At 43.8% G+C, this 21,144-nt stretch overlaps 1 protein-coding gene across 2 annotated transcripts in view; it reads right to left on the reverse strand.

Moving 5' to 3' along the window:
• NHSL2 (NHS like 2) overlaps nucleotides 1-21,144 on the reverse strand; it is a 1,544,548-nt gene that overhangs the window by 797,373 nt on the left and 726,031 nt on the right. Inside the window, exon 1 of one of the 2 annotated variants that reach the window (XM_069648640.1) lies at nucleotides 10,318-10,747. The exons of the other annotated variant lie outside the window; for it this stretch is intronic. Within the exon in view, the coding sequence (XP_069504741.1) occupies nucleotides 10,318-10,384 (67 nt within the window). The 5' untranslated portion in view covers nucleotides 10,385-10,747. Of the gene's footprint in view, nucleotides 1-10,317; nucleotides 10,748-21,144 lie in introns of those variants that run through there. 2 annotated transcript variants of the gene reach the window in all.

Here is a 21,144-nt window from a genome sequence, read left to right on the forward strand (position 1 = left end):
ATTTATTCCAGCTTGCCAAGCAGTAACAATGTACCTTTTTAAATGATTGAGACGGATTCTGATAAAAACTACCTAAACATGCTTGAAACTGGTACTTTTTCGTGTGGCTTGTCAAATCGATTGCGTCTAGATATGATTAAGTTCCGTTATGACATGCGTTATAATACCCTCAATCAATCAGTATAATTATAACAATATATCCAAAACTGACTGCCATACTGAGACGCAGGCTCTTGCCCTTGGACACCGGCTATGCAGGAAATGCAGGGCATCCACAATCCTGCAGGCAACTCAGTATAAGCATAATATAGCCTTTGTAGACCATGGAAGGGTGTGTTATTGTGGGATAATGACTTGCCACCAAGTTATGGCCTGAGGCAAAGCTGTGTGCCATAAATTTGGGAAGAGTCATTATCCCAAGCGACAATGACGCCTCCAAGGGTTATACTAGCACATAGTGGTTGTAGCGATAAATGTTTTATGTATTGTTGCAAAGTAAAAATGTTTACTTTAAGACTGAGAAAGTAAGTAGAAAAACTCAGTAAATTAAATGTGGTTTTATGTTGTAGTATTTAAATAACAAGGTTGTCTTCATAAATTGAGCATTTTAATTGCAAATATAGTTAAACTGGCGCGCATTTAACATGGGCATGCACTAGGTGTCATGGAAAAGGACATAAGAAAGTGGCAGCGTATATCCATGCATTCACCTGCTTTGCAGGGTATTCAATTGGATGTTGGCCTAAGTTTCGAAACACTTCACCCAATGTATCTCTCAAAGAAATGAGGAATGCAGGGTTCGTGAAGACATTGAGAAGAAAATCCACTTCCTTCTTCGAGACAAAAAGATGTACATATGTAACTCTTAAGGAATTCTTTTCTTGTATGATCCTGCTTGTTACAAATTAAATGTTTGTGCTATTTTGCACTCACTATTAAAAAGATGTATTGAGAACAAAAATCAGACATTTTGCAGCCACAATGAGCACACGCCTTGGAATGTTGAGAGCTGGACAGACAATGCGATTCCTCCGCGTGCAGTCCTTAACTGCTGATATAGGCCTGCCCGGGAATCTTTCTCAGAGCAGCGGAAGGACTGACAGGGAGCAGCGCTTGAACTCTTGAAGACAGGGATTGAGAGGGTGGGAGGGAGAGTGAGTGGTAGAGCCAGAAACAGTACACCCTCAATAGATCCCTATTAAATGTACTGGGGTTGCTTCACCAAGAATAATGTTTGTGCATGCAAAAAGAATCCCTTATGCGCCATGAGCAATGAGCTTAAGCATGCCGATTAACAAAAAAGTACCAAATCACTGAACTCGAACAATAGAAAAGAGGGATATGCACATCTTCAAAAGAATGGGTGTAAAACTGTAGGAGAAGGTTGTCGCTTTCATGGGAAAATGTTACAGAATGTTTTATTTGTTCCTACAGATTTCCCTAGGCCCCAAATGTGACTTAAGGCAGGTTAGAACAGTAGCAAATTGCAATAAGAGCAAATGGTGTGCTTCTTTTTGTGACATAGCATACGTTTTTAGGTTTGTCCCACATTTGCATTGCCAGTCCATTGCCACTTATCCATTTGCATTGCCTGTCCATTGCCACTCATCCATTTGCATTGCCTGTCCATTGTCACTGATCCATTTGCATTGCCTGTCCATTGCCAAACATCAATTTGCATTGCCTGTCCATTGCCAATCATTAATTTGCATTGCCTGTCCATTACCACTCATCCATGTGCATTACTTGTCCATTGCCAAGCATTAATTGCATTGCCAGTCCATTGCCAAGCATTCATTTGCATTGCCTGTCCATTGCAAAACATTCATTTGCATCGCCTATCCACTGCCACTCATCCTTTTGCATTACCTGTCCATTGCCTGTCCATTGCCAAGCATTCATTTGCATTGCCTGTCCATTGCAAAAGATTCATTTGCATCGCCTGTCCACTGCCACTCATCCATTTGCATTGCTTGTCCATTGCCAAACATTCATTTGCATCGCCTGCCCATTGCCACTCATCCATTTGCATTGCCTGTCCATTGCCAAACATTCATTTGCATCGCCTGCCCATTGCCACTCATCCATTTGCATTGCCTGTCCATTGCCAAACATTCATTTGCATTGCCTGTCAGTTGCCACTCACTATCTGCCTATGAAATTAGGGACTAATGAATGTGCACCCATTAAGTTGTATACATCTTCGGCATGTGTGCAAATCGAGAACGTGAACCTTTGCAGATGTGTAGATCGGGAATCTGTGCATGCAGATTCGCTTTGTGAATCAATCGCATTTTGGTCACAAGCACAATACACTTTGTGCATGAGGCCCACTGAGTTCACAGGTATTTTTGTGCGGATGTCCTGTAAACAAAGAATCTTTTTTGCTCTGGAGAACTGGATTCGGAAACTCTTTGAAGTAGCATTACTGAACAGCTCAGTGGAGACCACATGGATAGAAGGTCAGAAATGTCATATTACTTATTAAACAGTGCCAATAACAGCATTGTACTAGTACATAACAGTAAATATGAAATTATTCTATTAATGCATATAATAAATCAGGACAATAAAGATAAAGCAAACTACCAATACTATATCTTTATATATGAAGCTGAATGTATGTGTGTGTGTGTGTGTGTGTGTGTGTGTGTGTGTTTGTCCGGCTACGCAAATCCACACCATTGAACCCAGGTCTACCAAATTGTGCATGGATTCCTCTTTTGTCTGGGGCAAGATCGTAGTCTATGTTTGGATGCAAAAATCTTATATGCAAAACAAAATGTGTATGTGTCTGGATGTTTGTCTGGCTGTACCAATCCACACCGGTGAACCCACTGCTACCAAATCTTTCATGGACTCCTCATTTGTCTGGGGCAAGATTGCAGTCTATGTTTGGATGCAAATAATTCACTCTGTGAACCCCTTCATTTACTGATGCTCACCCCGATTCACTACAGTAGGTCCTAGAAGGAGACAACATTTGGAAGTGTCTGAAGCTAAATGTTCCATATGTTGGTTATTCCTTTAAAATGTATTACTACTGTATACAGTTCGAAACTGTTTATCAAAGCATTTTTAAAGGGAATTAAAAAAAAGAATTTAAAAATGTTTTTATCACGCCCCTCCAAATATGGTAAATGGCAAGGTTACAGTTTACTTAAGTTCATTCATGAGAAGAGAGCACAATCAATGAATGTTTCTTGAACATTTTCTTAAATGTGCTGAAACCATTAAGTGACTGACACATGCTTCCCAAAAAACAAACATCACGTGGAAAAGCTCCATCTGATGCAAAGCGAAAATCAATATGAAGAGCTTCTGAAACACAACAACAAACAGCAGCACGACTTGCCGACCAGAGGACAAGAGCAACTTTCTCCAGGGCAAATGCCAGAGCAAACTGAAGCAAGACTTGCTGACATGAGGACAAGAGCAACATCATCCAGGGCACATGAGACACCAGAGCAAACTGAAGCAAGACTTGCTGCCATGAGGACAAGAGCAAAATCCTCCGGGGCACATGAGACACCAGAGCAAACTGAAGCAAGACTTGCTGCCATGAGGACAGGAGCAACATCTTCCAGGGCACATGAGACACCAGAGCAAACTGAAGCAAGACTTGCCGACACGAGGACAACAGCAACATCCTCCAGGCCACATGAAACACCACTCAATAGGACACGAGCAACGCTGGGTACCCCAGCTAGTAATATATAAATTATAATCAAATGACATAATTTCAATGCTTACAAATGAACTGCTTGCTTGAAATATTCTCAAAAACAGTGTGACACCAGCAGCATACTACACATATATTTGCCTATAGCATGCAAAAGTGCACTTGTGCGGGTGCAGTTTCTGTCATAGAACCCTGATTGTCAGAGGTTGGAACTGATGTCACATACCTTCTAAAACTGGTTCATGGCATTTGTACGGTGAGAGTTTTAATGAAAGCTACATCAGGAATGCACCTTATTTTGTAGGCAAAGTGATGAGAAACGTATGCGAGGGGAGGGGGCACGCAAAATAGGGTATTTGGCATGTTTTAGGGCACATTGGTGCCTCTGATGTCTGTACAAGCCACAAACTCAGAGGGCAAAACATAGTGCAGATGTGTGTGTTGGTTTGTGAGAACTGGGAATGTATAGTACACCCATGGGCTGTGTCCCACGTTTGGGCGTGGAGGGTACCGAGATGCCTGTGGCATGTGTCGTTTACACATACACGTTCAGCCAATGAACTTCCAAAAGTGATTCTGTGTGGTATCATCTCTAATGAAAACATTGATTTCAATAGATATTGCCGCTGGGAGGGAGGGCAGAGGTGAGTGGAGCGGAAGGAAGGGATGGATGGATGGATATGCAAAGGCTAGCTGAGTTAATCGATGGCGATGAAGAGGATGGGTGAGCGGATGAATGGATGGATGTATGATGGATATGAAAAGGATGGCTGAGTAAGGCGATGAAGATGGATACGCATATGCATATGAAGAAGGTGACTAACTGTCTCCCTATCCGCTCTATCTCCTCCTACCCCTCTTTCCGATCCCCACCCTGACATATTCTACTACCTCTCTCTCTTGATCCTACCACCCGTCCTAACTCCTTCTTGATGCCTCACCCACTACAGTCTTACATCACTCATGTTACACCTATGCATTCAAGTAAACTGTTGCATGTACTGCTCTCTGTTACTTGATTCACATGTTGTTTTACAATGCTTATTGTATTCTTTTGGTCCTCTTTTAAAGCGCTTTGGCGTAAAGCGCTATATAAAAATGTAATAAATAGAAAATACAAATAAGTGGACCGATGGAGATGAAGAGAATAGATTGGTGGATGGATGGATGGATGGATGGATGGATGGATAGATGGAGTGGTGGATGGATGTGAAGAGGATGACCGAGTGGGTGGATAAAGTTGATGAGGAATGTTGAGTGGATGAATTGTAAGAAATGGATTTGGTTGGATGGATGGATAGATATATAGTGGATGAATGGATCAATATATGAAGATGAGGAGGATGGACGGATGCATCACAATGGAACGGATGGCTGGGTGGACAGGTGATGAGGATGTGTTTTGAATAGTGTATGGGTGGAAGGATAAATTGTAAAAAGATGCCTGATGTGTTGTGGATGTCTGAGTGAACGGGTGATGAGAAAAGGATGGATAAGTGGATAGATTGATGGATATGATGAATATAACTGGGTGAACCGATGAATGTGATGAGGCGATATGCATGGTTGTATATAAAAATGGTGGCTGAGTGGACAGTGGGAGATGCACAGAATGGATGGGTGGGTGGATGGATGGATGTGTGGATGGACGTTTGGATATTAAGCGGGTAGCTGAATGGACAGATGAAGATGATGGGGATGGGTGAGTGGATGGACAGATAGATGATTGGATGGATGATTAAAGGTTGGATATGAAGAAGCTGAGTGGACAGACAGAGATGAAGAGGATCGATAGATGGATGGATTAGTGAATGGGTGCTTTGAATGGACACCTTCATTGTCAGAATCTGTGTATCTGCATTTGGGTTTGGGTTATCAGAACTATATTATTTTTTATTGCAGTCTCCTGACTCTCCTGTGGTTTAGCCCTGGGTTGATGGCTCAAGTGCCTAGGGATGCACCTGGAGCTTTCCTCTGTTATCCTTGCAGACTCTAAACGCTCATCAATCTTGTTGCTTTTGTCTACCAGGATGTCCCTTACCCGGTGCCTCGGACTGACCTGCACTTCGGCTCCTTGTGCAGAGAGTATAAAACAGGGAACTCTGAGCAGGAAGTGGTCTGCTGTGAGCTGTATACTGGCGAAGCATCTTTTCCGTGACTATTACTGACAGGCGTGGTCACAGCTGACTCTCGGTGCATCAGATCTTAAAATCATTCAGACCCGCGGGTCGCGGAGTGAGAAGTGGTTCCGAAGTGATCTGCTGTGAGCTGTATGCTGGCAAAGGAACTTTTCCATGACTATTACTGAGATGTGTGGTCACAGCTGACTCTCAGTGCATCACACCTTAAAATCAATCAGACCCGCGGGACACGGAGTAGAAAGTGGTGCAAATGTGGCCTGCTGTAGTCCGCTGGAGGATGCTTCCCGCGGCCATTGTACAATTCGATTCGCACCCCTTTCCTTCTAGTTCGTCCTTCTCTTTTGGCGAGTACTTGTGTGTACTAAAACATCTAGTGCGCTTAAAATCCTATCGGAGTGATGGCCCAAATGTGAATGCGCACTCGATGCCAACTGAAACTACAACGACCGACTACCGTAAGATAGATGTCGGAATCCAAGCAGGAGAACGAGGTGAGACCATTATCTGACCTGGCTGCAAAGAATGGTAAGCGCAATGCTTGTGAAGTGATATTAAATCAAGCAACTACGCAGCTAGATGTAACTGATAACGAAATGTTACCGGCAGAAGGAGTTTTTAACTCCCCCAAGGGTGCTGATTATGGAGCTCTAGAGGGGGGAGTTATGGACAAAGAGGACCAGCCCAGGGTCGACTGTAACAAGAGTGCAGCTATAGAAACTGAGGACAATATGTAGAATTACGCAAACCAAAAGCAAGGGTTAGCCATAGAAGAGGGTGCACACATTTTGGAAGATGACAGAGCGACCCATACACCGCGTGTTCCCATGGGCGGAACCCTAGAGGTAATAAGGCAACAGGAGAAAGGAGATTCCAAGGTAGACGGGAGGGAAGAGTCATCTTCTTCAATATAAGTGTTTGAGCTATCAAAGGATATAGCTGCTATTCACAACAATTTAGATCGGAAAGTCCAAAGGGGGAAATATGGTGCCTTTATATCCAGCCATCTCGACCAATGTGACCAGGGCGAGCAAGGTGTAGTGATTGTGAGAAGGTGAAGCATAAGAAACCCTACCCAAAACCACAAAACTGCTGATCCAAAAAAATATCGCCCATCGCCCTTCTTGACATCTTCGGAAAACTATTTGCTTCTCTGATATTGAACTACCTAATGAAATGGGCAAATAAAGCAGGAGTCCCAGATCCCCGCCAGATGGCTTTTGTTAATGGCGTAGGAACCTCTGTCACTTTCTTCCTGCCAAATCTCCTGAAAATGCAGACAAAAAAGGAAAAAACTAAAATCTATGTAGCCTTTGTGGACTTAGAACAGGTGCTAAAAGTGATCAGTAGGGAGAGATTGTGGAGAAAACTGTATGGGCTGCGATGTCCGACTCATGTGTTGCAATCCATAAAGGAATTATACTCTGGAACATCTATGCAGGTCCATCTGAACATGCAGGGAGGGTTGTCTAGAGAAATCCAGACCTATCAAGGGCTCAAACAGGGCTGCCGTTTAGCACCAGCCTTGTTTAATTTGTACTTGTCTGACTTAGCAGAACATTAGGCTCAAGTCAGGGTCTTGCCCCTAAAATGAATGGAACCCCAATACCTTTGGTTCTCTATGCTGAGGACCTGGTCTTGATTGACAAAACACCCATAGGCCTACAAAGAATGCTTGTGTGCCTAGAAAGCTATATCAAGAGAAATGATCTGCGAATTAATCGGAAGGCATGATTATAAATGCAGGTGGAGGAACCCAAATATTCAAATTTAAATGAAGAATTGGGACCAAATGCTCAGAGAGAATTGAGAACATTACATACCTGGGCGTATGTGTGAATCAGAGCACGATCGAGACCCCTTGCAGCCTGAGTTTGAGAATAAAGGCCAAAAATGTAGCCTCCCACGGTCTGGCATTACATAACAGATTGGTAGATCTAAATGGTTCCTAGTGTGACCTTCTATAATATGAAAGTAATCCCGATTTTGCCATTCAGTGGAGAGTCTGGACTAAATCTCCCCTGGCAATTCTGGGATACTTTAGAGGGAATTTTTTGGAAGAAGGTTTTGCGACTTCCAAAGGGACTCCCCTTGGCACTGGATTAGATTTCAATTGGGACTACTATCCCTTTACTCAGTGAGCCTTTGGAAGTCAATAACCCAATTCCGAAAACCCCTCATTGCCAACTCATCTCCACCTTTGAAAATTCTGGGAGCCATACCAGGTAAACGATTGGAGTGGCCTCTGGATCAAAAATGATTAAATTAACAAACCTGAATGCGACACTAGAAGATCTAATTATCAATCCAATGGAAGTGAAAGCTGAACTGTATTGAGATGGCTGGATAGCCACTCAAGATAAAAGAGACTCATATTAATGAGGGATTATAACAGAGAGCCCTGAGATCTATGTGGAAAAATATGGTAACGTTCCTGTGTAGAAGATTTAGAGATCAATTCATGAGAATATGCCTAAACCTCTATTTAACACAGGAGGTGCTGGGAGCTCGAAGGCAAATAGATAAATCTGAAATGTCTTGTAGGTTTTGTGGTCAACAAGTCTACGTAGAGTCCCTGAAGCACATAATAGTTTACTGTAGAGGCTTGACGACTGAGAGAACACTACACATAGGAACATTCATAGAGGAAGGGCACTCTCTGTCGGCAGAGGATTGGAGGAATTGCTACTATTGGGAGAACATCCATTGCTTATCTTCGCAGAGGTAAAATTCACTACAGACATTTTAGAGATCGGATGGAAACGGTAATAGAGAGAAAACTCAGAATTAGACACAACTTTTGAAAGGAGCGTGTTATATTCCAGGGTCTAATGCAGGGCCTAGCTCTAATTAAAATGCCAAAATAAAACGGATGATGGAGGGATCAAGGAAGGGAGGAGGGCCGTATAGAGTTGGAGTGGATAATGTCCTTTGCCTATGTAACGTGGTTCCAAATCTTGGAAATGCATTTATTGTTTAAATGTGATGTTCTAATATTCTTAATTCTTTTAAGAACATGGCAATGTACATAGAAATGGAAATTGTTAAAGGTTTAAAAATAAAACCAATAAAACAAAACAAATTGAATAAATACATAAAACGGTGTCAATGAGTACTCTGGGGGAAAGGGACGGGGGTGGACTGACCCACCCGTCTAGAGATAGAGGGGTCCTTGACACAAGCTTGCTCCCCTTTCCCCTTTGTATTTTTAGTGGGTGTTGTGGTGGTTGCTGCTGTCTCTTTAAGAAGCAGTCTGTGCGTGTGACGTGTATAGCTCTGGTATAAATAGGCCGCTTGGCCTGCATGCTTGGAGACATTAGTGCACATGCGCACACTTTTGGAGACAAGTTATCTACGCTGGTCTTAGCTTGTGTGATATCAAAGGCATTCCTTCTCGAGCAGAAGCACCACGACATAGTGTCAGCTGAACCCACTGCTTAAGCCTTGGCATGCCTATGTATAGGCCCCCGGATGCACATGGGCATAGCAACTGTCTGCTGAAAAGTGCTTGAAAGTGCCCCACGGTGCACCTCAAGGGCACACCGTGGCTCGGGTGTCTGCGCAATAGCCAGAAAGTGGTCGCCAGAACGTCTCGCTTTCTTCCAGAGTGTTTGAGCAGGAGGTGTGCCTGGGGGCAGGCCGGGTGAACCCCTTGAGCAGGAGGTGTATCTGGGGGCAGACTGGGTGAACCCCTAGCTCACCTGAGGGGTGCAGTGAGCGGTTGTTTACAGTGTTAGCATGCACTGCCTACGTGCATTAAAAGTAAAAACGGCTCGAATGACCGGCAGTGTGTGCCTTTAGTGTGTGTGTGTGTGTGTGTGTTTCGTGAGTGCACAATTGCATTGAAGGGTGGGTTTGCATACAACCTGCTTGGGTGAGGTTGTAAAGTGAAGATGCCTGCGTTTGCTTGCACATTTCATGAGAGTGCATATGTGTGCAGAGTATATAAACACAACGATGGTTGCCTCCTGGGTGTGCCATTAACGTGTGTCATTGACTGCTTACGGTATTCATTTTGCATAGACATCCCAAATTGCAGGCGCCTGTACATCATACAATAATGTGCAACATGCAAAATGCCCTGTTGTAGTGCGTATGTGTGTCAACCACATGTCCCCGGAACTTGAAATAGCCAGTGACCTGCAAGGCAGAGCGTGTGCCATTCCGCCACAGCGAAGGGTTCGCAAAGCCTGGGCTTGCAGCAGCAGGCAGATACGCCTGGAATCTGCCTGCCTGCTCGCCTGCCTGTCTGCAGCCAGGCAGGCAAGCTCTCTGTTTACATTGCGTTGCCGGCTCCATCCAGAGCGGTACATGGCACAATCCCCCGCGTCATTTCACTCCAGCATCGCCGGGCAGTCGGCATCACCTGTGCCATCTTGAATACGCAGCATGTGTCATTGCATCACGTTTTTTTTTTTTTTTAAATAACGACGACTGAAATGACACCTGGAAGGCGTCCCACCACAGCAGCCCCGGCGAGAGAACGGGAAGTGGTACCTGTTGCTGGGTTCGCCCTCGGCTGCTGCTGGCGCTTGCTCCTCTGCTTGTGCGGAGAGTTCCCCATCCTTTGCACAGGTGCCCTCGGCCGGCGCCCTCCCCCGGGTGTTTACATGGCCTCGGCTCCTCGTCTGGCCGCTCCTAGTCCCCTCTGCTTCTCTGCGGCTCCTGCTATCTGCATCCTTGCCGGGGGCTGGCCTGCTCGGCTGGATGCCTGTCAGCACATCCTCTCTCTGCCCCAGCCTTCTGCCTCCCCCTCGCTTTCCCTTTTTACATCTCTGCGTCTCCCTTTCCCTTCCTCTCCCTTTCTCCCCTGCTGCACCTCTGCTGCCTGCAGCTCTCCCTCCTCATCCTTCCCTTCCCTCCTCTCATTACTTCGGCCCCCCTTTTTGGCCCTTCCTGACCCCTTTCCTTTCTCTCCTTCTATGCCTATTGCTTCCCGCCCGCCCGCTCTTATTTTCGCATCTCCCCACCCCTCTCCTTACCTTTTACCTGTCTCCCTTTCCGGCCCTTCCTGCGCCTCTTTAAAAGCTACTCCATTTTCTATCTGAACCCAACTCTCTTTTCCCGCCTTCTCTTTCCTCGCCCGTGTTTCTTCTCGCCCGCCTTGCCTAGGTCTTCCCCGTTGTATTTCCTCGCACTCTTTCTGTGCCTTTTATTGTAATTATCTACTCTCTATTTGCTCTCGTTATGCCTTCTATTACGCAATTTTTCTCTCAACCACCGCTCTTTACCTTTTACCGTTGGTTTTCCATTTCAAGACCTGCTCCCCCTTTTCTTTTCTCTGTGTCCTTACAATGCGCTCCTTCACCCTCACCCCTCCTTATCTGCCCACTTTGCTCTTCCCACCGCATCCTCTGACTCTAAATACCTGCTTCTCCCTGTCACCCCCAGCGTGTCAGCTGAACCCGTGTATGTGTCATGTGCCCCTCTCCCCCTGTGTGCTGCCACCTCCCCCGAAGCCCCTGTGTACCCCTCCCTCTGGCAGCACGGGCTTATTCTCTGCCTCTCCTCGCCCTCCACCGTCTCTGTATTTGCCCTCTGCGGCTGTGCCCCCGCTCCCGTTGGCAGGGCAGGTTTAGGGCTGCGAGTCGCTAAATGGCCCGGGTGGCAGGCGCAGCTCTGTGGCAGGGTTCTCCTCCAGCCCCACGCCGCACGGGGCTCTGTCCCTCCGCACCTCCGTGCCCTTGCTCGGCGCTGTCCTGTAACTCAGCGGCACGGCGGGGGCTGCCGGGGACAGGAGCCGCCAGCCAATCAGAGCACAGCCTGACGGTGCACCCCATCCCCTGCGCGCGAGGATGCTGCTTGGATGTTCATCTTTGGTACCTGCCAGCGGTGGCTTCGTTGGGCGCTAAGGATGCCTTTGACACCAGAGCACATTTGCACAGCGTGCTGCAGAACAGCAGCGACCCACTGTGGACTACGGTGCGGTGGAATGTGTGGGGGTCGGGGAGGGGGGCGGAGGGGTATCAGTGTGAGCAAATCAAGTACTATCGGGCATGCGACTTTGAAGCCCAGCTCTGCCTCTGACGCACGTTGTCTTGTGCGCAATTAGGTACCAAAACATGAAGTCGCATTCATTGGCATGGCCCAGGAGAACGACTCTGGCAACCTACGGGCGGGGGGGGGGGGGGAGGGGGCATTCACGGGCTGCTATACCTACCACGTTCCCCCACTAAGGATCCGCCGTCCAATTGGGCACCCATAGAAACACCTAACGTTTTCATGCAGCCTTCCAGTAGTTCTCTGAGAACTCTGATGACAGGGCACTGGACTCAACCCCCCACCCATGAACATCTACACCATTTCCCCATGCTATCAGTGCTTTACATAGGAAAGACGTGTAGGTACTCAGCATACAGGAGTCGTGTTCACCTTTCCGCTAGAGGGTGAGGCCTACATTCTGTGCCCAAGCCCTCATGTGTGCAGTAGCCTAACAGTGGAACTCTAAAGGATTCCCTATTTTTGTGTAAGGGAACACCACGACTGCTCTACATACAGGCTTTGGTTACTTTGTGATGCTAATCCGATCACTTTTGCTCTGAAGATGCCCGAGCCATAGATAGCTCAGGCGGTCGAAGCACTGTAGCGTGTCTTTCCACCTGGCAGATTGTGAAAGTAAATAAAAAAAAAGACTACAGGAGACGTTGCAGTTTTAGTTCACTGTCCAGTGAATGTGCGGTTCCTTGCGTGATCCAGACGAGTGATGATTGGAAAAGGCTCAGCCTCCAACTTGAAAAGCGCATATCTTGGCGGCAGCGTAACCCTCCAGTACCAAAGTTAGAGCAATGGCCCTGGCTCATAAATGCCTCCATGGAGAAGCACCAGACTACCTAAAGCAAACTCTGACAAAACATTCTCTAAACAGGACACTGCGCTCAAGTGCCGCGCACCTTCTCGCTGGAGTAGCACAAATGAAACGAGCCAGAGGAAAAGGTAGATCTTTCCCGATTAAAGCAGCTAGCAGCTGGAACAAAATGACCAGATCTATGCAATCCCAGGAAAGCAACAGTACTTTCCGTAAACAAAATCTTAAAACAACTCTGTTTGAATAATTTAGTCCTTTATCATTAGCTGTAAATGATTATGTTGTCTGTTGAGTGCCCCAATGCCTGCGGGCTATGGCGCAGTAAAAATAAACAAATAAAAATAATAGAGATTTAGGAAATCATTTATACAAACGATTAAATGCTCATTACTAAACTTATTACACTATCAAGTTATTAGTAGAGGCAAAACCAAAGTTCATTGTTCAAGTCAGCTACTCAAGCAGCCCCCTTTGAAAGCAAAGCTGGCTCAGGTCCCGGGTCATGCCAGTAGTGTGCTAGTAGCTCTCTTCCAAGTGCTTCATGAGTGTGGTGGTATTTAACTCACGAGTAGGCACCGCATCCATCATCCCTGTGGATGCAGAGGGCATGATCAGGATTTTAAATATTGCCTGAAACTCCATACAATACCTCATAATTTATCTTAATTTAGCTAAACAAGGTGGTATTTTTATTTTAATTTGTGTTCTATTGTTAACATTATGTGTTAATTTTGTTGCAAGAGTGGGGTAATAGAAGCCCTTTTTTTAAACACAGTGAAAAGAAACCAATTCTATTTTCTGTAGGAACGTAAGGTAAGTAGTCTTGTAAAGTAGAGACAATTGGAATGAGGATTCAACAAGGGAACCCTCCCGTCCCCTGCACACTTTAGGATGTTTGGACTAAGTCCACTACTGTTTTCTCATATTAATACAAAAAACATATAAACCAAAGGGTTCAGTTGTGTGTTTTTATAGCAAAAGTTTATATCTAAAGTGTCAAATACACAATATTTCAAAAGGAGAAACATTTACAAATTCAAGAAGCAAAGCAGTGCAATAGTAGGTCACAATAAATTTGAAACAATGGTGGAATCCAATTCATGTGGCGACGCGTTTCGAGGATACTTTCCTCTTCTTCATATGGCCAAAATTGAATTCTTCATACAAAAGGAAAAAAACAAAGGGGAGAACGTTTGTACAAGTTTTTTATACCTTGAGGTAATTCATTAAACTCATGCTGTACATTTCAGTCTTATCTGTGAGCCAGAATAGACTACATTGTCAGAGAAATTGTAATTAATCTAGTACCACAAGAGCACATTCATTCCCAGTTAAATTCAGGGTGAGGGGAGGAGAAGAGGTTCAGAGAGACGTTTCTAGTCCAGTGCAAGAGAAGTCGTCGTTCAAAAGTGTTTAGAAAGAATGTAGGTAGGTAAAGGAGCCATATAGGACAAGATATAAGAAAGTATAATTACCAGTAAGCAAAGTGTTTGAGGGCATCGGGTGCAGATAGAGATCCTTGGTGGTGAATCAAGCGATGTGTAGATCCTCCACGGGAAATATAGTTTGCTGTAGTCAAGAAGAAGACACAGCTGCAACAAAAATGAGGAGCAAGTGAGTAGAAATCAAACTATGATGAAAGGTAAGTTCAACCCTAGGCACTAGAAGAAATGTAGTACCTGTGGAGTGTACAAAAGAAGTGGCAAATGCTGGAGAAAATATTTGAATGGCGTGGAAGCCTGATATATTCGGGGTTAATTCACGTTAAACACTGTGTAACTTCTGTTCAACGTTCATCAAGAGTCAGCAAAGCACTCTAGAGAATACGATATAAGTGTGAGCTTGAGAGGAATACTAAAACAACATATATTGATACAATACTATCCACAATTTAAGTGTTAGCTGATGAAAAAAATACCTTGTGGTATACGCTTAGCAGTTATGGTGCGCGAGCTGTCAGGCACAGCGTGCTGGCAATGCGCTTTCTTCAGTGGGCGGTTTGTAGGGATAGGAACTCAGGCAAAACAAATACAGTGCACTTGTGCACTACGAGTCTCAATGTGCAGATGATGATCTGTGAAAAAGTGTAACGGAGAATTAACCCGGATCGAGGTTAAGAAAGTACTTAAACTAGAAATCTCAATGGGATAGACAATGCCTAGTAACGTGCGCTTACCTGCACAATAGGAGACCAATCGCAAAGACAGCTGCCGCCGGTCAATGCGTCTTAGCAGCTATGGGAACGGCGCGCAATGTGGAAGAAAAAGGTTGGCGAATGTGAAGATAGAGAAGGGTCTAAAGCAGTCACCTAAAGGATCGGCCATCTTAGAATGGAGTAAGAAGTCATCGGGTGAGCCCGCCGAGGTAAACCACAATGTGTCAAGAGGAGTGAAAGTATATGTGGAATAAATAATAAAATTGATGAAAATAAAGATAAAAAATAAAGGGAAAATAGAAAAAGTATGAAGAGAAAATGTAAACAATACTAATGAGAAATCCTGCAGAGTCAGCAAAAAGAGACTATTCAATGGAGAAGTAGACAGATTAGGAGGTGCCACTGAAATACAGAAACGTCAAAATGAAACAAGTTCCATCCGCCAGAGTCCAAATGAAAGAGGGAATTTTAACCACTCACAAGGTTAATTCGCATAATGTATGGCTGAATGGTGGACACAAGAAAATAAGCACAGTTTGTATACATAAGTTGTCATCCAACATATAACACAAGAGTTCATTATATGTATATACATATATATACATTTTAGTTCAACCTTCAGTGGAGTATGTATTAAAAGGGTATCAAGAGAATAATACAAGTCATTGCAAAATACAATCGGATATTACTTGTTGGTAGTGAAAATTTCCAGGTAAAATAAACTTGACATAACTTTGATCTTTACAAAAAACAAGAAGATGCTAGTGTTAGAGGTCAAATATACCCTATTCACAGGAAACAATTAAGGGTAAAATCTTCATTGAGGTCCCAAGGTTGCAAAGAGCCCATTCTGTCGATCCAATAGGCTTCTCGCTGTAGTAAGAGGGATTGAAAGTCACCGCCCCTTGTTGGGTGTTTAACAACTTCAAGTATCTGAAATTTAATTTGGGCAATGGAATGTTTCTCAGAATTGAAGTGTCGGGCTACTGGTGAATATTGGTTCTTACATCATATGTTTGATTTGTGTTCTGTTAGTCTTAGTTTTATAGGTGTTTTTGTCTGGCCAATGTATACCTTCCGACAGGGACATTTCAGTAAATATATTACACCTGATGACAAACAGGTGGAGTAGTCTCTAAATTTAATTTTTTGTCCAGTTCTCGGGTGGGTTACTACATCACCTTGAATGACGTTGTTGCAGTGTGTACATCCCAAACAAGGGAAGGTGCCCAATTTTTTAGTGGTCAGAAACAGTTGCTTATCCTTCGGTATTTTTTCTGCCCTTACTAGTTTATCTCTAATGTTCTTACCCCTTTTGTAACACATCATTGGTGGGGTTGGGAATCTGTTTCTGACCACTAAAAAATTGGGCACCTTCCCTTGTTTGAGATGTACACACTGCAGCAACGTCATCAAAGGTAATGTAGTAACCCACCCGAGAACTGGACAAAAAATTAAACTTAGAGACTACTCCACCTGTTTGTCATCAGGTGTAATATATTTACTGAAATGTCCCTGTCGGAAGGTATACATTGGCCAGACAAAAAGACCCATAAAACTAAGACTAACAGAACACAAATCAAACATATGATGTAAGAACCAATATTCACCAGTAGCCCGACACTTCAATTCTGAGAAACATTCCATTGCCCAAATTAAATTTCAGATACTTGAAGTTGTTAAACACCCAACAAGGGGCGGTGACTTTCAATCCCTCTTACTACAGAGAGAAGCCTATTGGATCGACAGAATGGGCTCTTTGCAACCTTGGGGCCTCAATGAAGATTTTACCCTTAATTGTTTCCTGTGAATAGGGTATGTTTGACCTCTAACACTAGCATCTTGTTGTTTTTTTGTAAAGATCAAAGTTATGTCAAGTTTATTTTATCTGGAAATTTTAACTGCCAACAAGTAATATCCGATTGTATTTTGCAATGACTTGTATTATTCTCTTGATACCCTTTTAATACATACTCCACTGAAGGTTGAACTAAAATGTATATATATGTATATACATATAATGAACTCTTGTGTTATATGTTGGACGACAACTTATGTATACAAACTGCTTATTTTCTTTTGTCCACCCTTCAGCCATACATTATGCGAATTAACCTTGTGAGTGGTTAAAATTCCCTCTTTCATTTGGACTCTGGCAGATGGAACTTGTTTCATTTTGACGTTTCTGTATTTCAGTGGCACCTCCTAATCTGGCTACTTCTCCATTGAATAGTCTCTTTTTGCTGACTCTGCAGGATTTCTCATTAGTATTGTTTACATTTTCTCTTCATACTTTTTCTATTTTCCCTTTATTTTTTATCTTTATGTTCATCAATTTTATTATTTATTCCACATATACTTTCACTCCTCTTGACACATTGTGGTTTACTTCGGCGGGCTCACCCGATGACTTCTTACTCCATTCTAAGATGGCCGATCCTTTAGGTGACTGCTTTAGTCCCTTCTCTATCTTCACATTCGCCAACCTTTTCTTCCACATTGCGCGCCGTTCCCATAGCTGCTAGGACGCATTGACCGGCGGCAGCTGTCTTTGCAATTGGTCTCCTATTGTGCAGGTAAGCGCACGTTACCAGGCATTGTCTATCCCATTGAGATTTATAGTTTAAGTACTTTCTTAACCTCGATCCGGGTTAATTCTCCGTTACACTTTTTCACAGATCATCATCATCTGCGCATTGAGACTCGTAGTGCACAAGTGCACTGTATTTGTTTTGCCTGAGTTCCTATCCCTACAAACCGCCCACTGAAGAAAGCGCATTGCCAGCACTCTGTGCCTGACAGCTCGCGCACCATAACTGCTAAGCGTATACCATAAGGTATTTTTTTCATCAGCTAACACTTTAGTTGTGGATAGTATTGTATCAATATATGTTGTTTTAGTATTCCTCTCAAGCTCACACTTATATCGTATTCTCTGGAGTGCTTTGCTGACTCTTGATGAACGTTGAACAGAAGTTACACAGTGTTTAACGTGAATTAACCCCGAATATATCAGGCTTCCACGCCGTTCAAATATTTTCTCCAGCATTTGCCACTCCTCTTGTACACTCCACAGGTACTACATTTCTTCTAGTGCCTAGGGTTGAACTTACCTTTCATCATAGTTTGATTTCTACTCACTTGCTCCTCATTTTTGTTGCAGCTGTGTCTTCTTCTTGACTACAGCAAACTATATTTCCTATGGAGGATCTACACATCGCTTGATTCACCACCAAGGATCTCTATCTGCACCCGATGCCCTCGAACACTTTGCGACTGGTAATTATACTTTCTTATATCTTTTCCTATATATGGCTCCTTTACCTACCTACATTCTTTCTAAACACTTTTGAACGACGACATCTCTTGCACTGGACTAGAAACGTCTCTCTGAACCTCTTCTCCTCCCCTCACCCTGAATTTAACTGGGAATGAATGTGCCCTTGTGGTACTAAATTAATTACAATTTCTCTGACAATGTAGTCTGTTCTGGCTCACAGATGAGACTGAAATGTACAGCATGAGTTTAATGAATTACCTCAAGGTATAAAAAACTTGTACAAATATTCTCCCCTTTGTTTTTTTCCTTTTATATGAAGAATTCAATTTTGGCCATATGAAGAAGAGGAAAGTATCCTCGAAACGCGTCGCCACATGAATTGGATTCCACCATTGTTTCAAATGTATTGTGACCTACTATTGCACTGCTTTGCTTCTTGAATTTGTAAATGTTTCTCCTTTTGAAATATTGTGTATTTGACACTTTAGATATAAACTTTTGCTATAAAAACACACAACTGAGCCCTTTGGTTTATATGTTTTTTGTATTGATATGAGAAAACAGTAGTGGACTTAGTCCAAACATCCTAAAGTGTGCAGGGGACGGGAGGGTTCCCTTGTTGAATCCTCATTCCAATTGTCTCTTGTTTGTAGGGGTCTTGTGCCATGGCCTCAGTTCCTCCCCCGCACCTAAAATTAATCTACAGCATCTCTTAAATGTATGTTTCATTGCCATTTAATTTGAGGTGTGCATCAATAATCAACCTTTTTCTGTAGTCTTGTAAAGTACCCTTCTGCCAATAATATTGGAATCGCTGTGCATGGCTCTGTAAACATAATGGGTGGGTGTGTGGTCTGTGTGACAAATCAACCTCTGGGGCATGAGTGGTCCAGGGATGAATATCGGTTTCTAAAGCATCAATCAGCCCCACACCTCTAGTAAACCAGAAGGTATTCGAACAGATTGGAAACACAAGAAAATGATAAACCTCCTTGTCCAATTATGGTAACGTGTACAGAACAGCAGGCTTATACACGCACGGTCGTGGATCGTTGGTTAGTTGCAACACAGCGAAAATACAATTATTACCCAATGATAAAAGTGATTCTCCAGTCAAGGTTTTATAACAATATGTACTTTATTATTATCACAACAGACAGTTCTAGCACACTACAAAATACAACACACCCTGTAAAGGAATGCAAAGCACAGTTTCAAAGAAGGAAAAGGGATGCACTCTGGATACTGACAGGAGGGTAGTCGGTATAGTAATTAATCATAATAGTTCAAGGATAATTGGTTTCAACAGAAAGGGAACAATGGGTCATAATATGTCACTTGGGGGCCTTCGGAGTAGGACCAGGGAGAGAGAATCATAATGTACCTTGTGCTGTAGATGTTCTTGGTGCTCGACAGAGTTGAGACGGTTTCAGGGCACTTTGCTGCTTCTGCGACCGAGTTCAAGACTGGAGATTGCTGCGGGTATCTGGCAGCAGGCAGTTTGGCGAACAAGGCTGGATGGACTGCTGCAGGCTGGTCTTCACGGCGCCTCAGGGTCAGGAATCATCTCAGTGCTGGTCGGCAGTTCTGAAACACTGGTCGAGGTGTCTTGGATGGCTTTAGCGGTTGCAGCGTAACAACATTCAGCGGTGCAGTCGATTTCAGCTCGAGGGGCTCGACTGGCTTGAAAATGGCCTTTAAGGCAGACATCGGTAGAGGCTTGTTGATGCACTCCTCCTAGCTTCTTCACTGGGCTTGAGTCACAAAGCTGAGGAGAGTGTTGCGGGAAGCTGCCTTGTCCTTGGTTTGGTTCGGAGACTCTCTGGCACTTCCCACCTAGGAAGCTTGCTGCACAGCTTAGCAGGGCACACTGTGTGCTGGCTGGGTACCTGTTCTAGAGCTGCTGGAGGGTCTTCTGGATTCAGTATCTCCCTCTGTTCCCTGGGAGATGTTTAGCAGATGGATCTTGCTTTCCTCTTGGATGTCCTGGCCTTCTTTCACTGGCGGAAGATGTAAGGCAGACTGTACCTACAGCCAGGGTCCAATGCTGAGTTCCTCTTGCTACTCCTTGCAAAGTCTTCAGATGATCTCCCCAAGAGGGGGGCTCAGCCCTCTTTTGAAGCCAAATGACCCGCAGTGATTGATGTAGGCTGTGGGGTGCCTTCAAAGGCCCAAAACAGAAGTCCCTTTCACATCAACAGCAGGATTTTAAACACTCAAACCAAAAACGGCTTGCCTGTGTTTCTTTTTCAAGTAAAAGTGAAGACCCATTTGGAAAAGGGGCCTACCTGTCATTACCAAACGAAAAGCAGAATTTTACTTCACAAAAGAAGGAGGAATCAAAGATCCCTTTCACATGTAAAACAGGATTTTAAAACGGTGATACAAAAACAGCTTGCCTAGGTGTGTGCAAGTAAAAGCGAAATGTGAAAATGTATCGCTGCTCACAGAAACATGTCAGGGAAAAGACATGATGTGCGGGTTGACAAAGAGCAATGTATATTATGTTTCACATCCAAAATACCACTGACATTTGAAAAGCCACTTTGTTTTCATGGAAAAATGTCAGGCCAAGACAAACCCTTTTTGCTGCCTGTGGGCAAACTTCACAAGGAAATGTCCCACTGCCAGTCTGGATTTTACATCCCCCAGCTAATTACCAACTGCAATAAAGTGTCCTGCTAGAGGTGTCGAAATTCAGCGTTCTCTGGCTCTGAAGGCATTGACTGCAGGAGACGTTCCCCTTGTCTGGAGCATGACCAACATGTGTGCAAATGGGGGCAACAACTTCAAAGAGCAAGCTTCCAACACAAAGAGACTGATGAAAAAAAAAAACTCTTGGTACAGGCTTACCCAGTGAAAACAAATGGCCAGAAGGCAGGATAATGGACATTTGTCCCACATGAATATTCACAATTAATTTAAAAAGACTATTATCATTTAGGCCTTTTTCTCAACAACCATAAACCTGATTTCATTTATGTACCATTTTTTATGTAAATTCCATTATGATATTAATGATATTAAATTACTCCACCTGCGACTCAGGGAACTGTAATGGCCAGTTAAACTAGGTTTCTGGCT

The sequence above is a fragment of the Ambystoma mexicanum genome, chromosome 2q, assembly GCF_040938575.1.
Source record: "Ambystoma mexicanum isolate Mex_15411 chromosome 2q, UKY_AmexF1_1, whole genome shotgun sequence".
NCBI lineage: Eukaryota > Metazoa > Chordata > Amphibia > Caudata > Ambystomatidae > Ambystoma > Ambystoma mexicanum.